At 37.0% G+C, this 27,275-nt stretch overlaps 4 protein-coding genes across 4 annotated transcripts in view; 2 read left to right on the top strand and 2 right to left on the bottom strand.

Moving 5' to 3' along the window:
• Nucleotides 1-8,266, bottom strand: part of LOC139129642 (uncharacterized) — a 34,528-nt gene extending 26,262 nt beyond the window's left edge. The window contains exons 1-4 of the mRNA XM_070695305.1: nucleotides 7,876-8,266; nucleotides 4,607-5,885; nucleotides 1,359-1,430; nucleotides 772-1,158 (exon numbers count right to left, since the gene is read on the bottom strand). Of these exons, the coding sequence (XP_070551406.1) occupies nucleotides 772-1,158; nucleotides 1,359-1,430; nucleotides 4,607-5,300 (1,153 nt within the window). The 5' untranslated portion in view covers nucleotides 5,301-5,885; nucleotides 7,876-8,266. The remainder of the gene's footprint in view (nucleotides 1-771; nucleotides 1,159-1,358; nucleotides 1,431-4,606; nucleotides 5,886-7,875) is intronic.
• Nucleotides 8,267-11,595: 3,329 nt separating this feature from the next.
• Nucleotides 11,596-20,934, top strand: LOC139129643 (protein-glucosylgalactosylhydroxylysine glucosidase-like). Its single transcript, XM_070695306.1, has 9 exons — nucleotides 11,596-11,925; nucleotides 13,027-13,244; nucleotides 14,070-14,276; nucleotides 15,039-15,643; nucleotides 16,455-16,664; nucleotides 17,064-17,279; nucleotides 18,106-18,335; nucleotides 19,487-19,787; nucleotides 20,260-20,934. Exons 4-9 carry the CDS (start codon nucleotides 15,043-15,045, stop codon nucleotides 20,316-20,318), a joined length of 1,617 nt encoding a protein of 538 aa, XP_070551407.1. The 5' UTR covers nucleotides 11,596-11,925; nucleotides 13,027-13,244; nucleotides 14,070-14,276; nucleotides 15,039-15,042; the 3' UTR covers nucleotides 20,319-20,934.
• On the top strand, nucleotides 11,864-14,499 carry LOC139127957 (protein-glucosylgalactosylhydroxylysine glucosidase-like). The gene is made up of 4 exons (XM_070693810.1): nucleotides 11,864-11,925; nucleotides 13,027-13,244; nucleotides 14,070-14,269; nucleotides 14,479-14,499. The coding sequence occupies exons 1-4, from the start codon at nucleotides 11,864-11,866 to the stop codon at nucleotides 14,497-14,499; spliced, it is 501 nt and encodes a 166-aa protein (XP_070549911.1).
• Nucleotides 20,935-26,194: 5,260 nt separating the features above from the next.
• LOC139129641 (uncharacterized) overlaps nucleotides 26,195-27,275 on the bottom strand; it is a 59,443-nt gene continuing 58,362 nt past the window's right edge. Inside the window, exon 45 of the mRNA XM_070695304.1 lies at nucleotides 26,195-26,890. Within this exon, the coding sequence (XP_070551405.1) occupies nucleotides 26,798-26,890 (93 nt within the window). The 3' untranslated portion in view covers nucleotides 26,195-26,797. The remainder of the gene's footprint in view (nucleotides 26,891-27,275) is intronic.

The raw sequence follows: 27,275 nt of genomic DNA, 5'->3' as shown, positions 1-27,275 counted from the left end.
TGTCAATGGTGGCAAGCGTGAATTTTAAAATCGGTAAATGTTTGGTAATTTGTTTCTGTAGTTGGTCGGTGACCCCTGATATTTATTCTTCATTTGGTAAAAGAATGGTCGAAAGTAAGTTTTAGCAAAAGTTTAATTCTTTAACTTTTGAGGCGCATACTACCTTGATGAAATTTGGAGCATGATGACTAAGTCAAAAAGTTAGCGAACCCCAAAATAGATGAGGGTGTGTTGCAGAAAGAATGAAGGCATAGGTAGTTAATCAGCCTTGTCTCAAAGCAAACTGATAATTTAAATTAAAAAAACCCAAAATGATAGCAAATTCTAAAAGTATGTATATTGTCAATGTCGACATTCAATAAATGTTTGAGTCAAAGTGACTGTTTAAATATGCAACCAAATTAGGTCCCAAACCTGGAGCCGGTAAAAGTTATTAGAAACACAATCAATGACAAGGTCTTTTATTAATGTATGTGTTACGTTATTCAGAGTTTGTCACAGATAACCATGAAGCACCAATCTTTTGGAGTGTAAATTTGTGTTGCACTGAATACCTCAGTGGCAGAAGCTTTCACATAGTATCTAATAATATTTTGTAGCCGTTTAAAACTTGGAGCAATTCAGTGCATGCAATCAACAACAACTTACATATACAAAATGTATAGTGATAAATGTGACAAATAACTTCAAAAAGAAAAAAGACAAACAATTCAAATCACTTGTACATTTATAACCAGAGAGGACAGTTTGTGAAACAAAGTGTCTACTTACCATGCCTTTTGAGAAGTTCCTTTCTACACAAGTAGTATTCCTCATAGTCAATAGTTACGTCAATTGCCAAGTGAAATGCACCGATTTTATCCAGGATATTATCAGACAGGAATTTATTGTCCATCATGTCCTGGAGTGTACCATTCTCATATTTTCTCATCAGGCATTCCAATGCATCTAATGACTGACATGACATTGTATAGGAAATGCTTCCCTGACCAATGTCCTTCACTTTCATCTCATCATGTTGTTTATCAAGTATCTCCCCGACCTCTTCAGTCTGTTCTTTGACTTCCTCACTCTCATAGAAACCTCTTTCAACTTCTTCAATTGTACGCCCTCTCTCTGAGACGACTTCAATCACTCGTATTTTCAGTTTAATGTCACCTATATATGTTAAAACAAGGATTGAATGGTGTTTACAGGGCTAATAGAGATAGGATCAATATTTCTGTGCCCGCAAAACCAAAGCAGATGTCATAACAATAGATTGCATTGAGATTTGTGGTGTGAGTAAGGCGACGATGCTTACTTATAGTCCAGTGTGTGTTTAATTTTCGTAACAAATTGACTGATATCATACTCACATGGATCGCGCCCCTGCATCTTCCTCTTTCTGGAAAACATTTGATGCTCTGTCTTTTGGTTTTCTTCGAGATCTGACAAATAAATAAGTAAAATATAAATTCGCCTTTGACACAAACTTAAATTGAACAATACCCTTTATTCCACATCTTGTTTTCTACTTTTTCTACAAGTTGAGAACTATTTTAAACATTTTAGTAAAATCAGGAATAGTGATTGAATAAGGGGAAATCCACATGACGGCCAGAAAATGATATAAAACCGTTAGAAATCAATGTTCTTGATATATAAAATCACGCCAATGGCACAATAGCTACTACAGACATAGGCATGAAAGACATACATAGCATAATGCCAGTTGGCCAGAGCAAAGGTCCCTGACAATAATCTTAGGTCTGATGAATTGTTTCAGAAAATTCATAGACTTGAATAAATATACAGACACGAAACAATCCATACCATATAGGGATGCTAATTTCTCACATCCCTGGCCGCTGGGAGTGTGGGATCGACGGCGTGGGAAAAATCGATCCCACACTCTGAGAAATCATCCCATACTCTGCAGTAAATATTACATAAGCTCTGATTGGATGATAAACAGTCTGTTTCGTTCCACGCGCAAAATGTTATCCAATGGCACGACGAGTAACACGCGGACCGGAACTACAAAGTAAGCAGGTCAGAGTTCAGTGACAGACAACAGAGTTGTCACAATTTTTGGATAACATTTTACGTGTCTACTGTGAATTTAATGCATTTTGTGGTCATGTGAGAAAAAGAATCTCACACCCCCAAAGATCTGGGATCAGATTTCTCACACTCCTCGGGGATATTTTATCTCACACTCTCCTGCGCCTCGTGTTAGACAAAATATCCCCAACTCGTGTGAGAAATCTGATCGCAGGTCCTTGTGGGGGTGTGAGATTCTATTAATCCCTGGACAAAGGGACATGCATGTAGATAGATGAGAGCATGTGCAAGTCATATATTCAAAATAGATAAATTGCATAATTTCAGGTGCAGTGATCAGACAGAGTAGTTTCAAGAAAACAAACTAGTTGCTTTGTTGAAAAGGACGTGAATGGAAATGATTATTGGACCAGTTTAATGTCATATTGAAAAGGACATGTTATGACCATCATATGGTAATCATGACCATGGGATCCACAGTCCAATCCACAGTCAACAGTTCCTCACGTAAATTTAAATAAGCAGAGTAAGCAAATAAACTGGAGAAATCTTTCAGTATATCATGTTGAAATCTTCCAAGTTGTGGCCGAACTGTACGTCACCTTTAACCTCCAAAGATTGACTTAAAAAATATTCACGTTGTATGATTATATACAAAATAATCGCAATCATACCAATCCATAATCCAATAACACTAGGTCAAAATTTGTAAGACAATAGTTGTAAACATAGACACAAAACAGCACAGAACAGACAGTAAATAGACGGTACACAAACAAAGTCAAATTCATGAAAGAAAGATATATGGACCTATGGCCAAAAGACCAAGAAGTGATGTCAGGTGTTTCGAAAATAGTAAGCGCATCCTGCCCCACATGTGGCACCCGCCATATATCAATCTGTATGTCAGATAGGTAGTGGTCACTAACTAAGGCCCCATGTCACCGATGCCATCAGTGATCATTTGTCGAAGAGAGATATTGTATTTATCTACCAGCTTGCGATACCTGCCAAAAAAGCGTTTGAATGTAGAGACAAGTCTTGCTCTGGTGTAACCTTGATTTAACAGTTTGTAAGAGAGATGGCCATGTCTCTCTACAAAATCACCATATGAACTGCACGCTCTTGCATATCGAATAAGCTGGGAAATGTATACCCCATAAGCAGGTGAGAGTGGAATATTACTGATGAGGTGTGGAAAATTGATTATACTAAAGTTGAAATCATCTCTCTTGTCATATAGCCTAGTAGAAAGGTGACCATTAGAGTCAAATTCAAGTAAAATGTCCAGATATGAAGCAGAAGAGGCTGTTTCTGTAGTTTCTTTAATCTCCAATTCTGGAGGATAAATCATAGCGAGATATTTAGTGCATTCAGAGTTATTCAATGAAATAACATCGTCTATATATCTAAATGTAAGGTTGAAAGTACAAGCTACAGAGACCTTTTTCTGCTTGATAAGGTTCTGGATAAATTCTGCCTCGCATGAGAACAGAAATAAGTCGGCAAGTAAGGGAGCACAGTTAGTGCCCATGGGAATTCCTATACACTTTTGGAAAATGTGTCCTCCAAATTCAACAAATATGTTGTCAGTGAGGAAATCAAGCATACTGATAATGTCTTTCTCGGTATAAAACACTTTAGCGTTAGTAATATTTTTAACAAAATATGTAGAATTATACCCTAATACCACATATTTGTAACGGCGTGAACCGTTACAAACATCACTTTGATTGTATAAGGATGTCACCTTTTACGCTGCAAGCATTGTCTCTACAATTCAATCCTGCTAATTTTGCCTAAAAGTGAACAAAGTGGACTGATGAAGTCAACCCAAGGATCATGTATATCGATGTCAAAGCACACGGACAGGTGGATTCTGATGATGAGATGATTTTTTGACCAAAGTGGCAAAATTGTCATCAAAACACATTCTTGCCTATTTTATCACAATTAGGTTAAGGTCATCACAACAATTGTGTCTTTCAAATTTCAAATTTAGTGGACAAGCATTTTCTCAGAAAGATATGTTTGACAAAAAACAAAATTGCCTTAAATTGCACATTTTATCAATTGGTGAATAATTGTAACAAGGTTATCCTTGGCGACCTGTAGAGCAAATATTCAAGCTCTTTGACAAGCACTTCTGAAGAATAGAATTTCTAGACTTTTTCGATCAAGTTCCCGATTAACACAAATTTGCATATTTCAGCTCAGTTTGAACAAGTCTAACTATGACCATCCCTAGGGACCTTTATCTCAAATATTACAGCTATCTGACCTGCGGGTATGCAAAAGAAGACTTGACTAGAATGGTTATGTTAACCTTATCTGAATGTTTTTGACATATATCATTAACACAAAAATGGTCAGGCCGTATATCAACAACACATTTTAAACCAAACACAAAGGTTTTCAGTACTTCGCGATATTTGAGTGGGCGAACATCCTCACATACATAAGCTCACATACTGACAGAATAACACGGGACAGATATTATACTAATAGCTTCTATACACAAATAGTCTTTAACAGTAATAATATATTTTAGAGCTAATACCTTGTGTTTTCTTGTCAGAGGGCTTCTCTCTTGTTAAGGTGATTCCATGTTTAATCTCTGAATCATCCTTCACCACTCTGAAGAAATCATTATTGATATTCTCCAGCTCTTGTTTCACCTTACTCTCTATCACACCTTTGATGTCTTTCGCCCTCTTTAGGGTAATCTCATATTTACACAGAAATTCACTCATACGGTTTTCCAGATCATTGGTTTTGGTCATATCTACAACGATGCTTTCTTCATACTCGGGTGTATGCACCCTGATCAGCTCATGGCTCAGTGATCTCGCGGGAACAATGACAGGAATGGCGGCGGACATAGCTGCAAGTGTTAGGTTGACATAATGGACAGAGTATGGGTGAACCAGGACAAGATTGGATTGGCCGAGTACATCATTTAAGTGTTCAGCAGATGGCATCCGTGCCGGAATGACATCTAAATGTGCATGTGGATTCATAAGTTCTATAAGCTCTGATTCACAACGCTTTGGTACTCCGAGAATTTTCCATTTCAGGGGCGATTTCTTGGTTTTGTCAAATGAGTCTGCAATTGAATTCATGGCCTTCACGATAGCACTGTCACTTTTCAGATATGCCAGCTCATGTTCTTGGAACAGAGATAGAATTTGAAATTCCTCATCGTCATCGACAGATTCCGGGGAAGGAATCTTGAAATGATTTTCATCTACCATTGGAGATAACCTATAGTGTTTTATCTTTGGAGATCTTTCCGATATAGTTTTTTGTACTTTTTGAAGATACTGCCTCCCACAGAGAACACTGAGCTTGAATCTTGACCTTCTTTTATCACGTTCTCACGTCTGAGCTCAAGTTCTGGAGCCTCACAATTAGCAATGACTGGGGTAATAACGTCCCTATCAAACAGATTGATCAAGTAGAATTCTGCTTTCGGGAATACATCTTTTTCAATTTTAAACGCGGTGTCAGAGTTAATCGTACCGAATCCGAAAACGAATCTAACATTGGCTAACTCTTTCAAATGTGGAAAGTAATCTTCATGCCGATACAGCCAATCTGCGTTTGGGGTCTCATGTCGAACCTTGAACCTTGGAATAGGTGAAGGCACTATCAACTCAACGCCATATTCTTTGGCTTCCTTTATTTCTGCTTCCGTAGCTGTGAGGGCGGTGCAGTAAACCGATAAACCCAATTCACGAAGAAGTCGGATTAGCAGATGGACAGTATCAGTCACTCCTCCCTGGATCGGACCTCCCCATCTATTACTCACTATCAAAGCCTTATTTCCCATATGCTTCCTGTCAAGGTGAAAAAAATAGAACAAAACAAGAAAATCATGAGGTTGCTTAACTTAGTACAGATGGGAATATTATGATATACTAAGCAATGATAACTTGAAAAGATCGCGACCTTATCATAAACACAGGCGTGAACAGTCTGTTTGTCGCTGAGGGAAAAAGAAGAATAACATTTCGTAAACTAATATCAACGCATATTTGGAAGTACAATAATGGAAGAAAAACGATACCTTGTAGACATGCATTCTGACCATTGTTAAACATATCAACTACTCATTTTCTTCTGACATGCACGTTAATGCAAACAATGTTGTAAGAAGGAAGACATTGTTATTCAGATGATTATCATTTTATTTGTCTGATTCAATACCAATTATTGACAGCCATATTGGGCTTTATAAATTGTATCCCCAAAGCAAGGATAAATGTCTTTGAACATTTTCACATATGATTTCTGAAAGCATCCCATTTTTGCCACTGTTATATGCTTGGTTTCCGTGCACACTTGATCAATTTGTAGAAAGGTGTATATCACGTTTACTTCCCGTCAGTAGTAAATGGTACAGTACCATATGGCACCTAATACTGCTGTTAAAACAGACTCCACTCAAGACTAGAACCCGTGATGGTTTAAAATTGTAGCTCCCAGTTCTTTGGTCAGTACTGTTGATTTATTTTATAATACGCGTTACATTGTTTAATTGATATGTGCATGTAATTATCTTCCAATATGTGTACATCAAATCATGGCTCTCAATTACAAAAGCGTGCTTACAATGATTAAAAGTCTTTAGCCAAGGTAGCTGTCTCACAAATAAACTATCATATAAATGATTGCATTTTCTTATTAGAAACAATCTGCTATACACAATATTTAGAACATAAATCTTCAACATAAACGTGCTAATTTTTGCGATCAAAATCAAATAGCTCAATAAATGCGCGAATGACAAATATTAGAAAGTATCACATTCAAAATATTATCTCAAATACGCGAAAATCAACTGGACTTTTCAGTCAATGACCATAAGGAAAACCCATGGAAAGTGGCAGGTGAAAATGCACAATACGAGCTGTTCTTGTATGACTCATATTTGAATATTTATTTATTTGTAATCTTCAAGTTTCATTAAAAGCAAGAAAGTGTCAACGACTTTCAATAAAAGTATAACCGTGGATTCGTCGTGGAGATAACATATAGACAGAGTGATTTATAAATGTTAAAAGCTTCAAACGGATCATACACTTCATTCGGTAAGTCTACTTCCTTTCACTGACGTACTACTTCCGTCAAATAGTGAAGGTTATTACTCTAGCGCATTACAAATGATGTTCGCAAGAAGAAGGCTGTAAAGTCATAAAGTCTATCAAGTCTTACTTTTAACGAGAGAGAACGTTTGATATTATTAAAAATTTTGGCTTTCAGTCCACAAAAATAGTCTGTTGATACCAAGAGCTCCCTATAAACTGTAATTAATAAATACTCAGCGGCTGGCTGAAAACACTCTGGCAAGTTAAAACATGCCCATGCCAGAGTCATTCTGGAGCGTTTGCTAGCGATTTATTGCACTGCAAACTCTTGTTGAACTCTATCGATTTCGATAGTAGTTTCAAAGTCATGAACACAATTGCTGGGGCTATGACAATAATAGGTTAGTTGTGTCACTGTGTCTACTCTGCAATGGTGGAGAATCCATGGTACTCTCGTTAAGTAATTTGACTTTCTCTAATCGCAGACCTAAACAAATCCTAAAAAGTATTTAAAATATTATACCGTGTTCAGTATTTGTATTTTAAAGAGTGGGCGTGCTTTATAATTTAGTTTTACCAAGTATTGTCTGTAACTCCGCCAAAAAAGCTTATAACTTCGTTACTCTAAGTACGCCAAGTGGTTGCATTCAAACATTGTAATTGTATAACGTACGATATCAAGGGCTACACTGTGACCTACATTTCATTTACATTGTATACCGGACATCAATGCACTTACTTTGGTCTGTCTTTCTTTCCATTCTTCTTTGGGTTTATCCACGATCTACTTGGACGTGTAGAAGTGTCAGCAGACTGACCACCGTGGTCAGTCTTTGGCTTGTCTTCATTGTCCTTGTCGTCGGGTTGGTGACCCGTTGCAAATGCGGAAGCTCCCATGACTCCGCCCGCAATGGCGGCGTCAACTTCAGCAGAAATTCTCTGCCGATCACGTTCAGTGTATTCGTCACCGCTGCTGGTGTCTCCACTGTCAGTGCTTCCCCTACGACTGTTACTCGACATGATGCTGATGAATTATAGCGTATACAGACGTTTTGGATGCTGCTACACACTGATGCACAAAGCTGTGCAGTTTCCGTACTGTAAGTTCGGTAGTGTCGGTTACCCAGACTGCTCTGGGGCCCTGCAAAGCAGTCTGGGTAACCAAGGCTGTGTTCCCAGTTGTCCTGAAGCGCCCGTGCATGACGAGCCATTAGAAGTAAATGTTTACTGTGTACTGTAACCAGAACCAAGAAGGCGTTGCTAAATCGATGTTCTGATTTATTTCAGAAAACGGGACACTTTTGGCAGTGATATAAATGACAGAGTAATCAAACATTTATCAAAGAAGGCGATTGTTTAAGTGAGTGAACACAACCATAGCGTTGGAGCATGGTCGCACACAATACCTGCTCTTAATTAGTCACATTTTAACCAGTGGCTGTATTAAACTCTGATCTTTGACAATGCAATAATTGGAGTAAGCACACTTCTTTAAGACGATACCGAAGGATTCAAAGCGCGCCTTGGTTGCTATAGCTGGCAAGTTCCAACGCGCACGTTTTCACGTGGACAATCTTACCGTTCCGTTGTTTTCTATTGATTTTCGACTCTTGGTATTTTGAAAATGCTCAAAATATTTCAACTCTCTCTATTGTAAACCAATTTAGAAGTTTTTTTGTATGATTATTTAAGTCATAGGTGAGAATATAGATAAGCATTTCGTTTCTAAAAATTCAGGACAATTCATGAGATATCACCGTAAAACCCAATGACACAGTCGATATCCTATTCCTGTTCAAAAACCTGTTTGTACTTGAACAGATAGCCTAATCCATGCTATGGGCTCTAAACAGGTGTCTCATGTGTTACATTCTGAAATTTTGGAAAATTTGGTGCAAATTTGTAGGAGCTGAAACGTTTTAAAGTCGAGCTTTGAAAATTTGTATATGAGTGACGTCACTGATAAATCACGTGACAAACCTTCGTCTTGTGGAATTGTATGGTTCTGTAAATCTTTATTGTGCAAAGAAAACCATGAAAACTTTGCGTTTTGATTGATTTTGGAAATTACCCTTACCAACCGCTGCTTAGCAATTTGAATCCTCAAGTATCGCCTTAAATTAATCCTCGCCATTCTGAAAACAGCCTATAATGTTGTTTTTGGTGACTGCTACTGGGTATTTGAGAAATATTGCGGGTCAGTACTTGTGCGAGGAGCATATGCATCAAGTAATCCATTTTGACAGGAGTGTCGATTAACAGTTTGTGTGTCTACGCTCTGTGAACAATCGGTGCCTTGGAATGAGTCGTAACCGTGTTTTGACTGTGGTTGGGTCTATGTAGCTAGCTGTCGTAATTGATCTACAAATATCGTAGAAACGTGTCCCAAACGACAACCTCAGACTAGTAGTGACTTAAGAGTAAAGTCAACAACTGCACAACTCGTTTGATGCCTAAAAAGTGTTGTTTGATTATTGCCACTGGTGACTAGGGAAGCGATTGCAGAGCCAGTACGAGAAACGATTCAGAGGAGACCCGGAGAGGAGACAGAAAACAAACATCGGCCGTGAGTTGGTGCATGCACATTATAGGCCCTCGTATAATCGTAACTTTGTTTTTGCGTGAGAGAGGAATCCTTGGCTACAGTTCAATGTCCACGTTATCAGTACCATGTACTTTGGAGTGCTACATACAGGTCATGTGAGGTCATGAGATTGCGTCTGTTTGCATTGTCGTCAATATCACAGTGATAAATACTTCTACTTTGCATTTGTATAGGTCTAGTCACGCTGGACAGCTGTGTCTGATACCTAGCTAGACGAGTACTTCAACAACTGACCTGTGGTTTCAAGGAGGGCGTGAATCTATACAATAGAGCCTGTGTATTTCATACATAGCGTTTCTCGTGATTGGCTGGGTAGCTCATATTCCAAGGCTCCATTAACCTGAATCAGATAAACAAGACCAAAAATGAAACATGCGCCTTCCTTACTTAGCTTAATGCAAATCGGGGAGCAGCTAGATTTTCGGAGCTCTCACATTTTTACAGTTCAAAACTCAAAAATGTTTATTATTTCCTACAGAGCTAATATTGAGATGGACGCCATTTTAAATTTTAAAAATCAGCAAATATTTTTTAGATGATTGCAAATTTAATTGAGGAAACTTGAGCAAACGTTTTATTTTTCAATGTCGAGGTGCAGCATACTACCTTAAGTACTGCATCAATGTTACCGCACTGACAGCCACATAAATTGACGACTAAACCAGAGTTTGTTATAGTACGGCGGTACGAGCTAAAGTTATCCGATTGGCGATAAAAGAACTAATTAGATAGTAAGAAACTAAAATGTTGTAGCCGATGATTTGATAAAATCATGCATAGAATCCTTCAGAATCTGGGGAAATAAGAATTGGAGGTCGCCAACATTACACGTCATCTAAAATTTAGCGTCCTGTATAAATAGAACGTTTTTAGGCCTACATGTACGTTATTAGTACCGTGAACTAAAGTAAGTGACACGGGAGGTCATGTGAGGTCATAAGGTGTGTTTGCGTTGTCGTTATTGTGATTAATACCTCTTCTTCTACTTGCCTTGGCTGTAGTTTCATGGAGAGCGTGTATTTACATGTTATGTAGAGAACTGTGCTTTACATATTATGCGGTTCTCTGTATAGAGCGGGGAGACTGCGTAAAAGGCGTGTTCCTACTTCACAGTTATTCGTACGATAGTAGCAACCTGCACTGCGCAAGTGTCGCCTTTTCATTGTCAGGATTTAATTTGACAACAATTAAATCAGAACTACACAGTTCGTAAAAATTACTAAATTAAAAGTATATAGCCTGCTAGCTGTGTGTTTTGCGTATGATTTTTAAGCTCTGGATGTTCTGTGAACTTTTTTAACTTATAGACTTATTTTTTTCAAATTGTCCCTTTTCACTTCTCGTTGCGAAGGTCATCCAACAGCACATTATTATTTGATTCTTATCATCGACTTCTATTTATTACGAAGCGTCAATAATTGTGGCGATACTGGCGTTTAAACGCCCATTTTGTTGTTAACTTTTAAAGGAATGAACAGTTTACGTGACCGCAAGGTCGCAGTTTGACAAACACGCAGGACGCAGGTCGCTGTTGTGAAGTCGCAGGTTACACCTAGGTCTAATTGCCAAAGTCGCAGGTCGCAGGTCGCAGTTTTGAAGTCGCAGGTCGCATGTCGCATGTCGTGACCGGATTTCCAGATATTGCATACTGTTGAACAATAATAAACTTAGACACATAAAACATCAGAGAGAGAGAGAGAGAGAGAGAGAGAGAGAGAGGTGATTTCAATGGTAATCGCTACCACTATGGTAATCGGTACATTTATCCGTCAATACATAAACCCTCCAAAGGTCTGTGGTCAATATAGTCTCACAATCAATGTCACTGTCAGGCTGATTTACCCGTGTACTAAATGGTATGATCTGCTTGTAAACAAGATGGCGACCTCCTAGTGAAGCTGCACGTCAATGCGTTTTCTCTTCCGGGTTCCGAAATCGCCGGGGATATGGCCAGTTGAACACTAAGGCAACTCTACTTTTTGCAAATTGTGCTCCGTATAAGTCGGCACCATCTGTTTTTGACTAAAATAAGTGCAGATGGACCACATTTTCTCTCGGGCAGTCACGGGCAGAGTGTCCTGGATTGTATGAAGCGGGTCTAAGTCATTGATGTTGTGCGATAATGATGGACGTTGGTCCTGTTAGAGACGTTGCATCCGAATGTACAGTCTTCAAGACGAGCACGTAAGTATGACAACCTGGCGTGTGCACGAGCTAATCCGACGGGGTCATACCGAACAAAACCCCAAGCCTGGCTATCGCCGATCACGGTCACTTTTGTGGAGGGATTGCACCGATCCATCATCGAATCGCCGGGGAAAGTTTTTGCGACAAACTTCAACAATTCCTAAGCTGCAATAATTGAAGCCTGAGAAGGGTCGTTTGATGCAGTTTTGGCCGTCGCGACGACGTTGACTTCCGTAATAAGGGGCCAATACGGAAGTCGACACCTCGACGGTCCAAACCGCATAAAACAACCCCGTAATTCTTGCAGATAATGGCTTACGCTTTGTCTATGGCAGATATGACATAATCAGTTTGTGTTTTGAATGTGGCCCATGGTCTACTATGCCCTGTGCCTTCTTTGGAGCGGCATAGGCAAATGCAAAATTTGATTTGTCAAATTGTGTAATCAGCGGGAGAATATGTTTTTACCGATGGGAGCAGAATGTTTTTTGTTTTTTTCTGCTGCCTCTACATAGTACATTGACTTGTAAAAATTCTGAAAATATACTTTTACGGACACAATTCTTCTCAATTCCCATTTCAATTATTTAGAAAAGTGTGCTTGATTGAAGTAGGATACATGTATGTCGCTGGAGTTTCAGTGGCCGAAGTCAAGACAAGTCTCTGAGGTTGACACATTATGACCCATTAAAAACAGTGGACCTAAAGGCTATTACTTCACTCCAACTTTCCAAACCATATAACACTATTGACTCCAAAAGTCACTGTTGATTAATGTGTCCCGAGCCAGAGCTGAGCTTTTGCCGTGTAAAGAGGCGCGTGGTTTACGACGAAGACTGTTGATTAATGTGGCCAGGAACCGTGCCTTGACTTTCGGGGCGCACACTATCTAACATTATGTAGGAGCGATACTACATCCATGGTAAAACCATGGAGGCAGTGTCACCCACCTACAATGATGTATTTTTTTGTGTCTGCATAGTAGACTAACACCTGACGAAGCCATTCATAGGGCGATATCTGAGGCAACCAGCTAACCCCCCTCCCTTCCCTCTTTCAATGAGTTCATGGCTTTATGATCACTTCTACCTCCTCCAGGCTACCCAGTGATGAACGCTACATGGCATCAGTGGGAAACGGTTACCTAGCAACCATTGTCTACAGTGACACTCTGTACATGAATGGTCTGTTCAATGGAGCTGGTAACACCACACACAGAGCTAAGATACCAAGTCCCTGTAATATGCAGGTATCAATGAAGACATGTTGCCATAGTAACAACACAAATGAAACCTTTGCACTGGATGTGAAAAAAGGTAAGTTTTGTGTTCAAAACCCAAGGAGATCAGATATCCATGTCTCTTGCAACTAACAAGCTCATGCTAAACAAACATATAGTGTAAATAAATGAGATGAGAAATATATAAGTTAATCAATTTTGACTTCGGAAAAAGAAACTTAATAATAATGAAATCTGGAATGTTTATTTCAGAGCATATTGGTAAACATGGTTTCACAGTGCAATGATGTGCATGTAAACAAGGTTTCTCCGTACAGTGATGTGTATGAGAATGATGAGCAGTGACTTATCAAATTACCAATCTGAACTCCGAATGTGATGTTTTGTGAATCACATTCCCTCGGGTATAATCTTAAACACTTAAGTCTGTTCAACCGGCATGTGTATTTTTGTCACTGGTCTTTTAATTTTTCAAACTTTGCTGTGTCACTGTTCTGTGTCCTGATTATTGACCACCTTGTGCTGTGCTATGGAAGTCCACATTGCTGTCAATATTGAATTCAACTTTAATACTTACTCTTGTACAAATACAGATGAGTAGTTAGATGCTAACCTTTAGATGATTTCTAATGGGCCCTCTAACTTTGTACTCTACCCCTATACCTGACTCTATGACTCCCTAGGTTACCAGTGATTAGTCTGGAAGCTTACAGGGACCACAAACTTTACTGTTATTATATTGTTCACTGATCCATCATCGAACAACAAATATATGGAAGATAAGTATAAAAATAAGGGTGAATGTATATTAGTCATTCTTGTCCTAGAGTTATGCATGCTTTTAAGTGTGTATGTATTTCTTATTTATTTATTTTAGTGGTTTTTGCTTTTCCTTTATCAGGAATCTTCACACATCAAATAAGGACAGCAGATTTCTCAGTCTGTCATTGCATCTATGCACATCAGTTATACACCCAGCTATTGGTCAGTGAAATCAGCATACACAGAAACAAGAACTGTGATGAACCAATCACTGTCACTGTTACAGATCACTTCAAGCCTACGTCACCAGATCTTGACATTAGTATATCAACAAGGAAGGTACTAGGTGTGTGTTTACAAATGTATTAAAGATTTGTTGTCCTTTCTGAAACTATTTTAAACACTTTATTGGCTTAGCAAAGGTCAATATTCCACCTTTAAATCATAGAAGTTTGCAAAATCAATAAAATATGATAAATAATTTCAAGAAATTTGCGTTACTATTGACTACTCTGTTATAAGTTCTGAATTCATGTGTTTGTCACCAGCACTCTCATAGTCAAAACTAGGGAGTATGGACACATTCTCGACCCATTGAGTATACCGCTGAATTTGCTCACAAAGTATTAATTAGAACAATTTCATCTTCAGAGTGCATCTGCTAAATATCTGAAATTGATGAATTGAGGTTTTCAGAAACTACCATTAATCCTCCATGCTATGATTCACCAATAATGTCAGAGTCATATGTAGACTGTTGTCATCAAAATCATATGTTGAAAAAAATGTCACAAAAAAGACCATGTCACTTCAACATGTTCAGCCCTACATGTAATTCCCCTAATTCCCCTAATTCATGTCAAAGCTCAGCATTTGATAACAATAGGTTTGGGCTAAACCATGGCGGCAAAAAAGGTGAACCAATTCATGTTCTTTGACACAGTCCTCATTAATATGACAAATGTATGGCATGATATCCTCATCCCAATTAGGGTGACAAAAACTACCATAGGTTGCAGTGTCATCAATCTTTTTTAAAATCAAATTTCAGTCAGTGTGTCTATAAGACTCACCCCATTTCCAAATTGTATTTATGTGTCACTTGCAGATACATGCATGGTAGAATTCTGACTGCAGAGAGCGCCACCAGTGGCCATCCAGAGTTTCACCTGTACACCAATCAGATACCAAGTGAATTGACTCTACAAGGCACAGTTCAGAGCCAAACATGGACCTCAGTCACCTCACTGTCTCTGAACAAAAGCCAGGCTGTGGAGTTGTTTGAGATTGGCAGAGACTTGGCTGAGAAAGGAACTGGCCTCAAGAACAGCCATGTCGAAGCCTGGGAAAATAAATGGAATCACGGATGCATCCATGTAGACGGTAATTTGACATTATCCAAAGCTGTCCATGCTAGCATGTATTACATTCTGAGTTCACTCCCGCCCCTCACAGTGAAACCAGCAGACTTCATCTTCTATGGGTTGAGCCCTGGTAGCTTAGCAACAGGAGGCAAAACCCATGATGATGACTATAACGGCCACGTCTTCTGGGATATGGAAACCTGGATGTATCCAGCGATGTTGATTTTCCATCCATCGTTAGCAAAGATGATGCTGATGTATCGGGTTAGAAATTTAGAGGCAGCAAAGAGTAAAGCACGTAGCCATGGTTACAAGGGAGCTATGTTTCCATGGGAGAGTGCTTATTCAGGTGAGAATAAAAGTCACTTGTGTAAATCTATTTTATACATAAACATTTTGAAATTATTGATTAAGGATATATTGTAAATCCATACACATATATAGTTATGGAAGGTCTATTTGGCCAAGCAGCATGCTCCTGTATAGAATAGAACCACATAATCCACTGTATTCACTGAATTTCAATGTGTATCTGGTGCAAATGAAATACAGGTCATAATGATTGTGTTTCCTTGCACACATGGTAAAACCATTGTTTAGAAAATGTTTTATATATTCAAAACAAGACAGAATTGTATGAAATTTTGGTGATGTATTACTTGTTGTCAGCAAAGTTCAGCACAGCTTCTAAACAATACCATCAATGCTATCCAAACAACACATCAGGCATAAAATTCTATGTTATGAGTGCATTAATGGATTAAAAGTTCTTTATTGGAATGTGTGTTATGGCTCAGGTTATTATTTCAAGGACACATCTTACATATATTTTGTGTACTATACAATTGTGAATGCAAGAAAATCTAGAAATTTCCTTGATTCAGCCACAAATTACACTGTGTAACTTTTTATACTTTCTTGAATCAGAAAGAATACTCTTCAGTCAGTGGATAATCTGATTTTTCTTGTAATGTTGAGAAACATTTGCTTGTCTTGTTTTCTGTTACATGATTGCACATCTATGGTAAATTCAAGAGACCTCTCTGGACAATACAAATTGTGGGACAGACAGCTTTACTTGGTTATTATATTTTATACAGATAATGTATGTTCAATGATGTTCAAGTTTTTGTTGGTATACATCCCTCCCTCACCTCTAGGTATTGAAGTATGTCCAGGTGCACCCTATGCAGACTATGAGCAACACATCACAGGGGACATAGCATTGGCAGTGTGGCAGTATTTATCAGTGACCAGAGATGTAGACTTCCTAAATCAAGATGGCGGATGGCAACTGATCACCAGTATTGCTGAATTCTGGGAAAGTCGAGTTGAACTGGATCAGGTGACAGGAAAATATGTTATTAAAGGTAAATGTGAAATTAGTATGAATTCATTTTTTACAGCATCCATACAAATTGTTACTGTATTTGGGTTTTGTTGATAATAGTTTTCTAATAAGTTTCAGAAATGTGTTGATAATTCTGTTCATGGCAAATATGGATATTGTATTTAATTATCTAGGAGTGATGCCCCCTGATAAGCATCATAGATGTGTTGATAATTCTTTTCATGACTAATGTTAATGATATATTTTGATAATATAGGAGTGATGCCCCCTAATGCGCATCATAGTGTTGATAATTCTGTTCATGACTAATGTTAATTTTTTTTTTAATTATCTAGGAGTGATGCCCCCTGATGACCATCATAGATGTCTTGATAATTCTGTTCATGACTAATGTTGATGATGTATTTTAATTATCTAGGAGTGATGCCCCCTGATGAGTATCATAGATGTGTTGATAATTCTGTGTACACAAATGTGGTTGCTAAGATCAGCCTGCAGCTTCCATATTTTGCCGCAAAATTGATCGGAAGAGCTGATGACGTAACCAGCCACTGGTCGACAATTGCTGATAATTTGCATATTCCATTTGATGATGTCAACAGATACCATCCAGAGTTTGATGGCTACACACTTGGTAAGTCTTCAAATGCATAATGGATAAGTAAAACAACAGCAGAGTAAACTATACTCATCACCTTTGACCTCGCACTCCCTCATACTTCCTGGAAAGAAGGTAGTGAAGTACAAACATCAAAGGATGAAAGTTATGAGTTTTATGTCCCTAACAGCATAGCCTCTAACAAAAATGATTTATGCAAACTTGCATCCATTTGAAAAATACATGCAAACGCATAAACACACACACACACACACACACACACATATATATATATATGATATGTATATAAAGATATATATATATAAATGTCTTCATTGGAAATTACAGTGTTCAATGCCAAACACAGAGCATTATTTTCCCATCTGTGTTGATTGCGAGAGACATGAAACTTTATATATTATTGCCTGAATACATGAGTTTATGTGCCCGACACCAGGAGGGCAAATTGTCTCCTGCTGCAAAGGCACATACACCAATGTATGCAGGCAATAATATTTTTATTACATGCCTCTTCGCGGCATCAAACAGATTTTAATGAAAGTCAAAATAGAAGTGCGCGCACGGATATTTTACATCTAGCGCTAAGCGTCTACTTTGACGTCGAAAACGTCAAACGGCTTCACTGGACCGGGTAACCATGCAAACCGGTGAGTACATCGTTCACCGGCCCGCTACCGTCCCGGATGTTCCTATTCAAATCAATGCACTGATTTGCACTCATATCGAGGCATGTTATAAAAGTAACAGATGTTATTGATTTGTACTTGAAGTGATTTATTTTTTCATGTATACACACACATGGAACTATTGCTACTGTATGACAGTATTGCTCTATCTGCAGGCACTGAAGTGAAGCAAGCAGATGTTATCCTGTTAGGATTTCCATTGAATTACGATATGCCAGCTGATGTCAGGAGAAATGACCTTGTCAATTATGATAAGGTCACTGACCAATGGGGCCCAGCCATGACATGGAGCATGTTTGCTATTGGTTGGTTAGAGCTGGCAGAGTACAAGAAAGCCAATGATGTGTTCCAGAGATGTTTTGCCAACATACAGGAACCATTCAAGGTAACACTGCCCTCTATGGCAGGTTTTTAGTGCCATGTTTCAGTGATGCTGTGCCAACATACAGGAACCATTGAAGGTAATACTGCCCTCTATGGCAGGTTTACCCCTTTCATGGTTTGGCCAAAATGCATGGTAATTAAAGGTGAGAGTGGACCTGTTTACAGAGAATTTGAGTTGTAAGGGTTAATATGCCTACGTGTAGAAGCCATGCAGGAAAAATGCCGTTTATCCATATTGCTACATTTATGTGATAAACCTGTAGTACAAATCTGTGTATAAAGTATAACTTAAGTTGGCGCAGAGCTGAAACAGTACTGTGTGATATAACAGTGTACTGTGCTGTAAAGACATTGTCATGTATACACTGGTACATTTTGTTCCCCTATGTCATGCTTTTATCAGAATCTAGTTTATGTGTCTGGATATATCGCCATGCATCTAAAGACATTCAGATATATAGGTCTGAAAGTTGTGTTTTGCAAAGGTATACTGTCAGACAACATTACTGTTATTTCTTGTAGGAGTAAAATTTGCAAAACCTTTTGAAATCCCTTTTGGGGCAGTGAAATTCAACACTAGGTATAAAATTATTGTTCTATACAATCATTTTTCATACCTGTTGCCATGGCAGTACCCAAAGGAAAAAAAATCACACAGCTGGTTATGGTAGTTCACTGACAGATCTGGTACAAGTCATGGGATAAAATTCTGAATTCTTTAAGAAATTACTCGCATATTCTTTGACATTGGCAGCACTCATACAGTGTCAATGAGACTGACCTGGGCAAGTTAGGCATGGTGTGTTATTTCCTGTGCACTTATATATATATATATATATATATATATATATATATATATATATATATATATATGTGTGTGTGTGTGTGTGTGTGTGTGTGTGTGTATATATATGTGTGTGTATATATATATATATATATATATATATATATATATATATATATATGTTAAGAACATACAATACAAGTTTTATAGAAAGGCGACGGTTAGTTGTGACACAAGAGTGGAATGAGCAAGACTTTAGACAGGGGTTTGTAAAAGAATTAAATCACACTTCTAGACTCACTGATTTAATAAGAGTTTGTACAGACATAGCAATGACATCATCATTTTCACACTTTCCATGTCAACAGACTTGGACTGAAGTGGCAGACGGCAGTGGTGCATACAACTTCATCACAGGTATGGGAGGCTTCCTACAAACTATCATATTTGGATATGGAGGTATCCGCATACATTCCGACTATCTGGAACTGAATCCAGTGCTGCCCATTGGAACTGACAAACTTACTTTCACTGGGATTAACTACTTAGAAGCTTCCTTTACCGTAGTGGTCAAGGAAACCATGGTAACAATCACCATGGATACAAAGGCAGAGACTGCTGAAGTGTTTGAACTGGTTCACAAAGACGAGGTGAAAGTATTTGTGAAAGGTAAGTCAACATGTCAGTGTTTTCATGATCGTCATATAGAAGTTCTATTTTTAAAACTTGAAGAATCAAACTTACACCATAGACAGTTAATGACTTTTAATCAACTATTCTGATAATCACATCATTTTCATCACAAGCAAAGCTTATGCATGTTGCAGTACATTGATATGTAATTTTCCAAAGGTTACAAAATGGGACTCCTCTGAAACATTATTGCAATTTTTATTATGTTGAACAAAGTCAGTGCAAATCCCATTGATGTTTAGGCATCGGTTACCTATTTTATGGGGCAATTTTTGGTCCTCCACCCTTGTTTGATAGTTTTGTTTGATGAAGTTGTTTATGAGTTGCAAAAATCAGAGATCAAAGATGAAAATCAAGTGAAATCATCCTCAGCCAGTCATGGCAAATGATGTTTTTGCAATGATAAGAGTGATGGGTCTTTGAGATACACTGTTGTGTTTTGTTGCAGGTGAACCAATTCAAGCAGAGAGATGCAAATTACAGATCAGAAACAAAGGAATAGGTTGAAGAAGGAGCACTTCACTGAAGATAAATTAGGAAAACAGAATTGAAAGTTGTTGTGTGATTGTAGAAAGAGGCAAATAACAAGTATTTATTCACTATCTAAGACGTTGATATATTTGAGCAAAGCAGAAGAAACAAACACTGTTGACATACAGTTCTGATCCGTGTCAATAGAAAGTTAAGAGATAGATTTATGATATTAATAAGTATGAATGAGCATACTATCAAATTTTTTTTAGATTGACGAGCAGAGAACTTTCCATCCACTCCAATTTCCCCGATCAGTTTTTTGGGTCAGTCTGTGTCATGCTTTTGATTTTTTCAGTCAAGGAGTAATTGTGTGTTAAACAGGTTGTCTGAAGAAAGTGAGCAGTGGCTTTGCTAATTAACAGTTTCTTTTAAAAGCCTTCTTTGATGAGGAAAATACAAGTAATGCAGAGACCTTTCTTACCACAAGTTAAAGACTAATGGTTAACAAGACATTTTAATACTTTATGAGTGTTTTCCAACTGTAAGGAAAGTAAAATCTTTGTGAATAATATATCAATCATGTGTACAACTCTGGACCCAAGATTATTTTCTAAATAAATGGGCAAAGCTCAATCTACTTTTGTAGTGATATCAGTATATTGTTGTCAATCATTTCAAGGTGTAGATCACAGGGGAGATAAAACACATACAAGGACAGTACCAGACAATTGTGCAGTCATGGTAGATCTGTAACAAAACTTTGAAATTATGTCAATAATATCAGCTGTCACAAAAGGTCACTTCAGGTTACTTTAAAGTACTTGAGTGAAAATTATGCAAGCTGGTTCTTCAACTGGTGAAAGTTGATTTGATTGGCACTTGCCAGCTCTCTTATGTAACAAAGCCAGTGAATTTTCGCACAATTCTCTGATTTGTACACACGAAGAACATGGCAAAAAAATGCTTACTCTATCCTGTTAGTTCACAATCATTAGATTAACAAATCTTGAAACTGTTGACGAACAATGCTTTTATATCGAAACGTAGCAATCGCTCACTGATTCAATTTACTATAGAGAGAACGGGCAACGCGCTGACCATTAACGTTTATTTATGGGCGAGAGGAAAGCCAAAACTTAACGGGCAAGGCTTGCCGAGCCCGTTAATTTGGCTCTCCTCGAGCCCGCGCTCATAAATAAACGTTAATGGTCGGTGCGGAGTTTGTTATTTCCATTACATTATCAACGAACCGGAGAAAACCGTCAAAATTTACGAAAATCATTCGGAGCGAACGACAACTGGGCCCCAGAACTGAGCAATACGCGACACACGTCATGCGCTATAAAATATTGGCAAATCTGGAAATATTTTCAGAAAAAAGTATCTCAACTTGGCCCACAAGTGCTCCATTTTATTTTGAGATTGATTATGATTTACGTTTGAGCTGTAAAGTTACGATACTTTGAGTTGTTAATCTTATTATTCATATTCACGGGCATATAAACAGACCATCACTGTGTATTTGTGGTCAGTCACGTGGTTCAGCTCGACCAATCAAAATGCGACAGGCAGGGCATGGTAATATAATTAATAAAGAATTTACAGTTTGAAAGTATCTGTAATAGAATATGCTAATTATTTACATATTTAATCAACTTTGACAGCACAGAAGACATCTGGTCATACCAGAAAAATACAGAACAAAGCATAAATAGCAAAATATTTGGTCTAAGGTCCTCACACATTGGTCAGGTCTTCAGATGTGTAAATGTCAAGGACATTATGCAAATTTGAACGTGGAATTTACAAGGCCAATAGTATAAGTGGTTTGGTCATTTGTGTCCGATTTGCATCCTGGACATATTGTTGAAATGTGACAAATCATAGGTCCTGGTACTTACTCTGCAGGGTGGATCATCTCCTCACGAGACTTATGCCAGTGGTTGCAGTGAAAGGATTTACTATGGTAGTCAGATTCGTATTTAATTAACTCTGTGATTGGATCCTACTTAATGTGACAAAACTTGGTAAACAGTAATTACAGACAATTAGTCATTTATATATAGGTAAAATGTACATACTTTTGTGGCCAGTAATTTTTGTGAGATTTCAATTAATTATGCTTATACATGTAAATATTTGTCTTTTGTGATGTACCGGAACATGCAATTCCTAATCACTTTTGTTTGCCTTTAAATGTATGAGGATCTGATCAGAATACAAACTGTTTGTCTTGACTCTCGACTTGGGGATACTTATTTCATTCTTATGGATATGAAAAAAGTAAAAGACAAACACCATCCCATATTTTGTGAAATTGCATTTAATCAAATCCGAAAATAGCACACTTTATTGCAATATCAAGTAATTATATCACTGAAATAAGTAATCGCCATCATCGAAATGAACTATACAAAGATGTACATTAACTTGTCATGCATAAATGAAGAATAAGAGCACTGTTAACTTTTGTATTATTCATTTTGCAAATGTGGCATTGAAGGTTGTAAAGTCACAAGCATACGTATAGCTGTCAAATCATAACAAACTGGCATTTGTCTGAATTCCTGATAGTCAACAGATCACATTGTGTCACGGAGGTTATTCTATCACATCTAATCAAATTACGTGCAATACTCTCTGTAATTTCTTTGCATTTCGGATAAAGATTTCAAAAAGTGTAAAATCGATTATCATTTGTTTAAATTTATGTGACAGACTTATATATATATATATATATATATATATATATATATATATATATATATATATATATATATATATGTATTTGTGTGTGTTATGCATTACATTAACGCTCACTTTGTACCTTCACTATATATATGATTCGCTACTGTTCTGTTAAAATGTGATTTAAATGATAGAAATAGTTTTCATGCATGGTAATAAATTCACAAAGTATAATTTGCAACAAGTGGATACTAGAGCTGAGTATCCTCAAGGAATGGTAAAAATGATTCTGCGTTTCCACCAATGAAACAACTTGCAATCAAGTGCCAGAATATAAGCACTAGCGGCAGTAATAAAGATATGTGTTAAGAGACAACACTTGTCCAAATGTTAATTTGTATTTGCAATTTAAGTTCACATGGTATACTTTGTAACAAATCTTGAAATCAGTATATTCTGGTATTTGAACCCTGTTTTGATGTCAAATGTATGTATTTTTAAACCGTTTGTAATAACTTGATAGACATCATATTATATCACATATAAATTAGTAGCCATCATCTAGACTATCTGATAATGTCTCTATTATTTTCGTTTAATTGAACGTTTGCTCAAAATTGTCTCCAAAAAGTGAAGTATTGATTTTTTTCTTAAAATTCCCTCAAGAAAACTTCAACCATCACCTTTAGAAATTAAGAATAAAAATCGTGGGTTACGGTTTAAATCTTCGTACCAGAGAAACAAATTTCCTTCAATTTACCGATGTTTGAAATTGAGAATGGCCGCCATCACTGTGTTAAATCCATGGCAATAATTGAATTTCCGATTTTCACAAAATTGAGATTATGAGAACCTGATTCACTCTGAAGTTATCAAAATGAGCCAAGACAAGTAAAACATTGTAAAAATTTGAGTCTGAAGATATGTCGCCAAGGCGCATTCTACCTTAAACCATTTTACTGCCACATTAAATTATTCACCGCTGCAGACAGTGCAGAAGAGTTGTGCAAAAATTGGTAATGTCTCCACGAAAGTATCAAAATAAAGCTGCCAGTGCATCCTAAAGATGAGGTTTCACTGTCGCTAACCTGGAATGTTATGTACTTTATAAGGTTGCTGAGTTAATTCCATTACACATACTAGGAAGAATTGATGTCAACGTAAATTTGTAAATAACACTATAACTCTACCATTCTTGTTCAATATTGTATCACAATGCTACCTCCAAATGAATATATGATTCATTTACCGCTCGATAATACAGTCAACATTGATTGCCAAGCATATTTCTTATTTTGTAATAATTGAGGCCAACACAAAGCATTTGCAACAAATTTGACTATTCACAGATTTCATTAAATCCAGCTAATTAGGAATATCAGACAAGCATATGTAACTATAGTCACGATATTATTAATTTATGATATGTAAATATGTGAGGTAATTTTTAGCAGGCCGAAAGATGACACAGGTGCAGTAATTCTGATTAAATCTTGCATGTTCTACAATACTATCATGCTAGACTACATACACTCCTTATCTCCGTGAATCGGCTAGGTAATTGAACAATATCAAAATAGAAGTTGGATATTTACAAGGTCAAGTACTTGCATATTCATCACTAACGTAAAAGCTTGTCCTTTCTATTACCTCTAAAGTATTCTATCTTTAAATTGATTGCCTTTTGCATACTTTCCTACAGCATTGTCTCCATTAACGGTCATACAATAATATCAATGCTGAATCCTTAAAAGGACGCTTAATATTCAAATATTTACGAACAAAGCTCTATTGCATAAAGGGTATCTAATTCAGGCTTTCTCGTGTGAAAGAAATTTACAAATTGAACAATATTTGATGAAGATATTCTGTTTTGCGATACAGTGTGCAAATGCAAATAAATCAAGTTTTTATAAATGTTGAAAAAGGTGACAGAGACATTCATTTTAATAGTGTCTCCCTAAGATTAATCCTGAATATTCTTTCTTCAGTTAATAATTATTTAATAAAAAATGATTAAGTTTATAAAGTATGTTCAAAGGTTTCTTATAAAATGGAAAGGCACGCTAGGATTCTATTTACTTAGATGTCTTTGGTAAAATATTTGTAGCCATATAAACTACATAAAAAGTTGACATATATCATTGTTCACTAAGGCAGTGCGTATTATTGATTGTTCTCTTATTCACAAAAATTGTTTATCTTACATAATCCAGAGAGCATAACTCCAGTAAACAGTTGCCAATAATTTATGTGTATTCCCAAATATATACCTCGTGTTTGGTTGCAATTGAGTAAGTTCTCTCTTTTGCAAACATAAAAATAATGTCTTCTTGTCGTAACAGTTACAGTCCTGCCCGCTCGGTATTTTGTGATATAAGTGATATAACCATGACACCTTAGAGAATGTGATATGTCATAACTTCTCCACAATTGCACAAAATGCCTGGTAAATACACACACCAATGTGCACTACGACACAAATCCTCTACAATGAAATGTTGAGATATTGGTATACACAGAGTATTGATCGTGGCATTGGTCGCTTTAACCCGTTTTCTGACTAACCAAAGTAAAATGATAAAATTAGCTTCCAGCCTGCCGAAAGACGTTGTAAAGTCAAACATAGTTACCCTTCCGGATCATAAAACTGTGTTTAAACCTCAATGAATACGGCGTGAATGATATTTTAAGTTTCTAATATGCTAACTATTTGTGTGTATTGAATTCGATTATTGATCCATTATAAAACGTTCATGTGCTTCTACATTGAAAAACTTTGTTTGTATAACATAGATTTGCATAAAATATTATGGTCCTCTTAGTTAGGACAAAATACCTCAAATTTTTAAGCAGAGTGGATATTCTCGTCATGTGAGCGAAACTTCGTAAAAACGCTGGGTACGACCGTTTGGAATAAATAAAGCTTGTGGTCTTCACTACAGAAATATTTAGCAATACCAATTGCAAGGTTTTGTTCTACTCCCTTAAGAATACGCTATTTAGCAAGAATGACATTAACAGTTCATATAACCATGGAATATTTGCCGTGCCTTATTTATTGCGGTGCAGCATATTAAAGTCTTATTTATACACAAAGGTAAATGAATTTAACGATTGTTGTAAATTAATCTGACTCTACTTTCTTTCAGTTATCTTGCCAATTACTAAGAATATTGGGGGATGACATTTTAATTATTTTTTTTTATATTTAATTTTGCAATCATATTGTATGAGAACATGTCCATACATGTTGACAAACAATATAGTAACGGATCTGTGTTACTACGGACTGAAAAACATACATTCAAAAAGCATGTCTTATACATGTAAGTAGACTTAACCAAGGCATCGATGGGCAAGAAGTGGCACACATTAGCCGTTTATAAATATGCCATAGATTGAATAGGGCACAATGATTGTTGAACATAGATTTGGTCTAAAACATAGCCAATCCATGAGATGGCTAATATACTGGGATTTAGTATAGTGCTATGCACTATCATGTGCGTTATTTCTCATGGTGTCTACCGTCACACACGGTCTCTCTTCTTTTGATACTTGACTACTTTCTGCTCATATTGGATGAATTGTTCTCACAAGACACGTTTACTTGTATTGTGCAGTGAATCATCCACAAAAGAGACCAATGGTTACATATATTTACTTCGTCAATTAATTCTTGCTTGCTGCATTGCGTTTGGTCAAAGTTTCAGTTATTGTTCTCGATGGCCTTGGCTATGAAGAACATGAAATTCAAAGAACGTGACAGCACCCTTGTATTCTTATTGCATTTAAAAGTGGAATGATTGACTTGTGCTCCATTAGACCAGGCTTTCCATAATGTCCTCATCTTCTTCATCCATCCTTGTGATTCTCGGTGGAATATTTTTCTGCATGCGCGGATTTTTAGAATTCTAAAGTTTCAAATAGATAAAAATTTTCTTTTGTTAGCTTTAACTCGTTTCATTGAACTATTGTAAAGTAAAGAAAATTACAAGTTGAAGAGCTCAAGTACATTATTCTTGGTATATAATCCCCTTCATATTCAAACTACAAATCCCTTCTACATTTTTGAGTTTACAGTCGTCTAATGTTGATTCATATTGCTTTGGGGTTATTTTAACGCGGTAACGTTGGACTCGTGGTATAATACTTTTAAACTATGCCGTCACTTGCAAATCTTAACAAGCTTTTGCAAAAAAATTGCAAACCCCAATAACACTCATTTGGCAGGCAAACCGTACTCTTACATCAACACTTAATGATTGCACGGCTGTATGGAAGACGCACAACCTCTCT

Source organism: Ptychodera flava, chromosome 3 (genome assembly GCF_041260155.1).
Source record: "Ptychodera flava strain L36383 chromosome 3, AS_Pfla_20210202, whole genome shotgun sequence".
Lineage (NCBI taxonomy): Eukaryota > Metazoa > Hemichordata > Enteropneusta > Ptychoderidae > Ptychodera > Ptychodera flava.
Note: the sequence above shows the minus strand (reverse complement) of the source record. Positions and strands in the feature narration are given on the sequence as shown.